At 35.4% G+C, this 7,599-nt stretch overlaps 1 protein-coding gene across 1 annotated transcript; it reads right to left on the minus strand.

Moving 5' to 3' along the window:
* Window positions 1–1,467: 1,467 nt before the first annotated feature.
* On the minus strand, window positions 1,468–2,280 carry LOC140450648 (uncharacterized). Its single transcript, XM_072544483.1, has one exon. It carries the CDS (start codon window positions 2,278–2,280, stop codon window positions 1,468–1,470), a length of 813 nt encoding a protein of 270 aa, XP_072400584.1.
* Between the last annotated feature and the right edge of the window lie 5,319 nt (window positions 2,281–7,599).

The following is a 7,599-nucleotide window of genomic DNA, read 5'->3' on the forward strand; positions in this document are numbered from 1 at the left end:
TTGAATTATGTTGCAGTGTATTTATTGTATTGTAATTTTTATATTAATAACAAAATAAACAATGAATTTTACTGCAGAGTATGTGTAAATTTTTTTTTTGCATTCAACTCCTTTTATACCTATATAAAAATAAAAATATATATTTTCATTAAAATATTGATACAATCCTTCATTTACTATACTCCTATTACAGGTCAAATGTTTATATACAGCAAACGATGCACCATATACCTATATAACTAATTCTTTTTCTCTTTTTGCTCTCTCTTACCTATAGCATTACATATGTAATGATTGTGCAGATTGACTCCTATATAAATTTTTAACGGGGAACGCGTGTATAGAAGTATAACTTCTACCGGCAGTCCCACTGGACTGCCACACCCGTTTCTACCCCCCTGCGAGGGGGATTTTAGAGGAAAGCCCGGGGGTAAAAGTGGTAAACTTTTTTGCATCTCTTTTGGGGTTTCAAAATTAATATCCTCGGCAAAATTCAGCTTGTTCGTATGATTTTTAGAGGTTTTAGAGGCATTTTCGTCTCTGACGACTGGAGTATTGGTAGATTAAGTAGTATTGAATTGCCTCCTCGTTTACCAGATTTGAATCCTTAAAACTATTTTCATTGGAGATACGTAAACAGTAAAATTTATAAAACTAAACCAGCGTTGCAGGGCTAATGCAAAGAATTATCAATGAATACATATTAATTTCTAGAGAAGCATGGAGAAATGTAATATATCCATTCCATCGTTTAGGATACTGTCAAACTAACAACGGATGACATTTTGAACACTTGATTAGGTAGACAATTTAATTTTACTACATACAGCAATGTAATAAACTTTTAATTATTATGGTAAAATTTAGTTGTACATAGTTTAAATCAAAAAATTTATTGAGACGATTAGGCGTTTTTAACCGTTTGTTTTATCGTTTTAAGAAGTTCTTGACTACATAAAAGTATTCTGCACGGTTGAACTGGCATCGAAGTGAATATTTCAATAAAGATACAATATTATAGATAGTTGTACATATTTAAAAAACCAAGGTGACTATTAATATCGGAAGAATGGGAAATCTGGCGACATTAAAAACATCAAGTTTCAAATCTTTATATTGCAAAATAGGTGTAAACATATAACAACCAAATACTTCACTGACTACAAACCATGGGTTAAGACCTGCAGTAGTTCAGGAAAATTGTAATTTCGAAATTGTCGGCCCCCTAAGTCACCACATGACTTCTGTTAAAATTAAGGAAACTAGTCTTGATTTAGAAGGGGGTCTACAGTTTGGAAGTCCTGTTAAAACAACAGATCATTCAATACCTTTAGAAACTATTAATCCAACAGGTATTGAAGTGAGACGTAGTAATCGTGTACGTCATCAACCACAGAGGTGGGACTTGTAAACCTTTGATTATAGGTAAGGAGGGAAATGATGTGTATTTAATTGTAAGTTTCTGTGTTACTTGGCAACGTTGTGTTGGGCTGTCAACGGCGACAAATGACAGGTAACCAAAAGAATGGAAGCAAGCTCTTTCTCTTGTACTACATTCATAGATTGTGGTCGAATATTTGGACACAAATTCTTGACATGACCCAACTTTGCACAATTAAAAATTCTCCATTTTTCAGCTAGACATTTACCTCTATGATGACTTCTGCCACAATTTTTACAATTTTGATCTGCACTGAGAGTTGATCTAAACTCTGGATTTCTATGCTTGCCTCTGTTTAATACATTTATATTACCTCCCTCGGATACCAACTTAACTTGTTTCTGTGCTACCTCTGAGGCCAAATCTAACTGAAAAGCATTCTGAAATGTTAAATCTACCTCACCCAATAACTTCTTTTGTGTTCCTTCGTCTCTAATCCCACAAACAAACCTATCCCTTAGAGCCTCTTCTAGAAACTGTCCAAAATTACAAGAATTTGCCAACTTCCTTAACTCTACACTGTAATCAGAGATAGATTGATCAGCTTTTTGTTCACACTGATTGAAAACAAAACGTTCGTAGATTTCGGACAAAGGTGGAGAAAAATGTTTAATCAATTTCCCTTTCACTTCTTGGAACGTAAAGCCCGTTGGTTTCTTTGGGGCCATTAAGTTTTTCAACACCTGAAAAAGACTCTTTCCTCCTAGTGTGATTAACATTGAAACCTTCATATTTTCTTCAACCTTATTAACAGTGAACAAATGTTCTAATCTTTCTGTGTAGGATTCAAATTCTTCTGGAACACCGGTAAAAGCTTCAATATTACCTATCAAGGACATGTTGCTGGCTACAATAACTAATATAAACCACCTATCTGTATAAACCCTATCGTAAATAGGAACTTCTTTTTTTTTATCTCGTTGCCAAAATGTTAAGTTTAAGCATGTGATACAAATACTAAATTGTACTTTGATTACTTTATTATCAAATATATATTACAGAGATTAGAAAGACCTTGCTTTCATTCTTTTGGGTACCTGTCAACTGTCGCCGTTGACAGCCCAACGCAACGTTGCCAAGTAACACAGAAACTTACAATTAAATAGACATCACCCTGTTTTTGTATAGTTCAAAACATCCAATTAAGAGATAATTAGGCATTTCCAGACTTGTGGTTCACTCTATATAAAACTAGGGCAACTAGAATCAATGACGACGATGATGATATTATAGACATCGTCATTGACACTATCCATCCTGCATTACTAGTCCAGATACTTTAGATAGCTTTGTATCTTTTTTTCTAGAGAAATATGGATTAAAGAACTGTGAAATAATTTTTTTAATAAAATATATGACAATGGGGTCATTATTGTATATTGCTCCACAATTGATTAGTTAATTAAAATGTGCACGATTCGTACTTTAAGTAAAGAAAAATAAAAATGGATAGACTTTGTAAATGTCCCATATTGTCATATACTTTTGCTGCAACCACCTAAAAAATTATAAAGTATTCATATAATCGTTTTGTAGAAGTAGCATAGTTTAATCAACAATCTTTTTTAAACATTTTTAAAACAAGCTACAACTGCATCTTTCATTATTTTTGCCAAATTTATCATCGCAGCTTTTAAACATTTCCAATTTTGTAATATTTCTTGGAAATAATTATTGAAATTGCAAACATTTTTATACAAACAATTGATATCTTAAATTGTTCTTATTTTAATATCATAATTCGAGGCTTTTTATGTAAACAATCATTGATGTTTGGCAGGATATGATCTAAGAAGTTATAAAGAAATAAATAAACAATTAGATAATATTGTTGGACAATAAATGGTGCGTTATTATAAATATTGAATATATTTTATAAATACTTATAAAACTTCGTATGTTGCCACTCTTATAAGTTTCTTTAATTTGTAGTTTGACATCATCTGTAAAAACACTCTATGCACATTTTTTAATAAGAATATATACAAATATATATATATATATATATATATATATATATATATATATATATATATATATATATATATATATGTATATATGTATATATATTTTAATAAGAATATATACAAATATATATATACATATATATATATATATATATATATATATATATATATATATATATATATATATATATATATATATATATATATATATATATATATATATATATACACTCGCGATCATAAAATCCGGGTCACCTTGAAAATCACCGATATTTCATTTTTAACGAGCTTTATCGTAAATAATAACACAAATACAAACTAATGCATGTTTCTGGGAATTGTTGTAGTCTTAGCGGTTTCCTTTGCGACAAAGAATTTCGAGGGAAAGCGCACACTTCCCAAAATGAACGGTACCTATAACTGCCGCTTGTTTTAAATGTCTCATTTGTGCTTCGACTTTCTGTTCAAACGCAACGAACAAACGTTTATTATTGCCACCATTAGTATTTATTAGTGCCATTATTAGTGTTTATTTTTGTTTATTTTTTGCCAAAAATACCCTTGACTGTTGTTGAAACGGCACAAATTGTTGCGCTTGTGAAAGACGGTCACACTCAACGGCAAGTCGCAAGAACTGTTGGCGTAAGCCTTTCTATGGTTCAACGAGTGCTTCAACGCTTTCAGGAGAAGGGTTTGCTATCCAGACGACCTGGCTCTGGACGAAGAAGAATGACCACGGTACGAGATGACCGTTTTCTTGTGTTTCAGGCTTTACGAAACCGGACCTCAACTGCGATTATGCATCGAAATCGTCTACAAGAAGTACGAAATGGCAATGTTAGCGTTGCAACAGTCAGGAGAAGACTTCGTTCTTTTGGACTATCTTCTCGGGTAATGGCTAGAGGACCGCCACTTCGCCGGGTGCCTCGAGTTGCACGACTAGCTTTTGCTCGACAATACGCGCATTGGGGAATTAACGATTGTAGCAAAGTGTTATTCTCAGATGAATTCCGTTTCTGCCTAACTGGATCCGATGGACGTGTAAGAGTTTGGAGGAGAATCGGTGAATGATTTTCACAAGCTTGCATTGCTCCAAGAATGCCATTTGGTGGAGGCTCGGTCATGGCTTGGGGAGGTGTATCTTCCGACTTCCGCAAAGAATTACCCTTCATCGAAAATGGGTCCTTAACTACACGAAGGGACATTACGGAGATTCTGGAAGAACATGCTATGCATACCATGGCAAGGCTTGGAGAAAACGTCGTTTTTATGCAGAACAACGCGCGAACGCACGTTGCCACGATCAGTATACAAAAGTTGGACGAGGTTGGAATTACGAGGTTACCCTGGCCAGCTAGGTCTCCGGACGTGAATCCCATCGAACATACCTCGGACGATTTGAAAAAACGTATTCAACCCCTAACATCTCCTCCTAACAACGGACAGGAGCTTAAGGATCTGTTAGTGAGAGAGTGGAATAACATACCACAACATGTAATCCGGAGAAAAATTGAGAGTATGCCCCGTCGTCCGTAAGAGGTCATTAGAGCAAGTGGAGGCAATACACGATAATAGTCATTGAAATTTCACTGACATTTTACCACGTTCTGTATTTTCCATTTTTTTCGTATGCCTGTTTTATCAACAATTTGGTTTGTTTTCTGCTTTTTCAATAAAAACAATAAAAAACCTTTTTTTTTTCTTTCAAAACAAACATTGATGACAAATAAAAAATACGTTAACCTAAAAAAAAAGGTTATTACTCCACCAGAGCCAAAAATTTTCAAGAAACTTGAAATTTTCAAGGTGACCTGGATTTTATGATCGCGAGTGTATATATATAGTCGATATATTATGTATAAGTCCATCCCTGTCATCATAAATTTATTTCCATTAGCTTTAGTATGATTTACCTCCAAACGTAGAACTGTACATTATATGTGCGTGCGCTAAATAGTTATACTCTATAGTACCACGTACCCGCCTGCAGTTTTGTTTGGTGGATCGAGTAGCCCGACAGAACTGTTGCTGATCCCAAGCCCGGATAAAGGAGGAGGGGTCTACAGCCAGGTTAGCACCCTACTGATAGACTTTAAAACCATACAGCTCATAGAAACAGGATTATGCCTGAGATACCACCACAAGGGAAAAATTCGAACTCCTTCAGACTGTAATAAACGAGACCCCAAATGATGAATATATAATAGTTACAGGAATAAAACAGCGATATAATGAAAATATCAGAAATGAAACCGGAGACCTTCTGATGGACCTCTGCAGCATAAACGAGATACGTATTAATAATACATTTTTCCCTCACAAGGAACAATACACTTTTGAAAACAGTAAAGGACAAAGATCTATGATAGACTATATTCTGTCGAATAGAGTGTTACAGCCCTCTCAAATCTTGGATATAAGAGCACTAACATAAGCAGAAATAGGAAGCCATCATAAATTGGTATTGCGCAAAATTCGAATGAAAACACATATATGTGATACCAAAACACCAGAATACACCACAAAGATAAAAGTCGAAAGCTTACAGGATGACTCCACAAGATACCTATTCCAAAAAAGAATAACCGAAAAATGCAGAAATATATATATATATATATATATATATATATATATATATATATATATCACAGAAAGTCATGGAGTCGAAGAAAGCTGGGCAAAAATTAAGTAATTAATATCTTAGCCTCGGACAAGGAAGTTCTTGGTGAAAGACATATAGACGTTCCCAAGGCGAAGAACTCCATGGTTTTGTATAGAAGTGAAGGAAAATGTAAAGAAAAGAAAAAAGCTTACCTGAAATACATGTCAACCAAAACATAAGAGGCATACTTAATTACAAGACAATTAGAAACGAAGCAAATGCACTTGTAAGAAAAATAATCACTGGGAACGCTTTTCGAAAGAAATGGAACATGATTTTTATGGTCTGCAAAAGGAAATATGGCGCTTCATAAGAGATCAAAGAACGGAGGTAAAGGAACTAATAGAACCAAACCTCATAAAAAAAGGATACGTGGATTAACTACCTAAAAAAGCTCTATGCAGAGGAAGAACAAATGACGCTAGAACTGGAAGCACCAGAAATTACCACAAATGAAGAACTTAAGATAAATGTACAGGAAGTTCAGAAAATACTTGAAAACCTTCTTCTTCTTCTTCTTCAGTGCCTTATCCGGTCCGGATGTTGGCGATCATCAAGGTTATCATGGTTTTGTTGACTGCTCTGCGAAACAGCTCCGCTGAGGTCATCCCAAACCATTGTCGGAGATTTTTCAACCACGAGATACGACGGCGTCCCGGTCCTCTTCTGCCAAATACTTTACCCTGCATAACGAGTTGAAGAATTCGATATTTTTCTTCGTTCGCATCACATGGCCAAGGTACTCAAGCTTACGTTGTTTAATTAAATTAAGCACTTCTTTTTCTTTTGCCATGCGCTGTAGGACCTCAACGTTGGTGACATGGTCCACATAAGATATTTTTAGTATCCTTCTGTATATCCACATCTCGAAGGTTTCGATTCGTTTTTCAGTGGCTTGCGTCAGTGTTCAGGCTTCAACTCCATATAGTAACACTGGAAGAATGTAGCACCTCACTATCCGCATCTTGGTTCCCAAACTGAGATCACTGCAGCACAGCAAGGATCTCAACTTAATAAATGTAGACCGTGCCATTTCAATTCTGAATCTAATCTCTTGAGCGTAGTCCCATTGTACGTTGAGTCACGTATGTTACGCTCACAGTTCACACTCGGTCTAGTAAGGCCTGCAGATCGTTTAGGCTGGTTGCTAGTAACACAGTGTCATCGGCGTAGCGGATATTATTGATGTATTCACCGTTTACTCGGATTCCCATGTCTAGGTTTGTGAGGGCTTTACTAAAAATCTCCTCAGAGTATATATTGAAAAGAGTCGGCGATAGCACACATCCTTGCCTTACTCCTCGCATGATCTTCACTTGGTCGGTCAGCTGGTCTTCGACCTTGACTTGGGCACGCTGGTTCCAGTATAAATTCATGATGATCCGAATGTCCTTCTCATCCAATCCTACGCTTTGTAGTGCGGTGACCATCTTCTGGTGCTGACAACGGTCAAATGCCTTGGCGTAGTCAATAAAACAAATATAGACATCACAACTGACATCGCGGCATCTCTGAAGTAGGACTTGTAA

The sequence above is a fragment of the Diabrotica undecimpunctata genome, chromosome 1, assembly GCF_040954645.1.
Source record: "Diabrotica undecimpunctata isolate CICGRU chromosome 1, icDiaUnde3, whole genome shotgun sequence".
Taxonomy (NCBI): domain Eukaryota; kingdom Metazoa; phylum Arthropoda; class Insecta; order Coleoptera; family Chrysomelidae; genus Diabrotica; species Diabrotica undecimpunctata.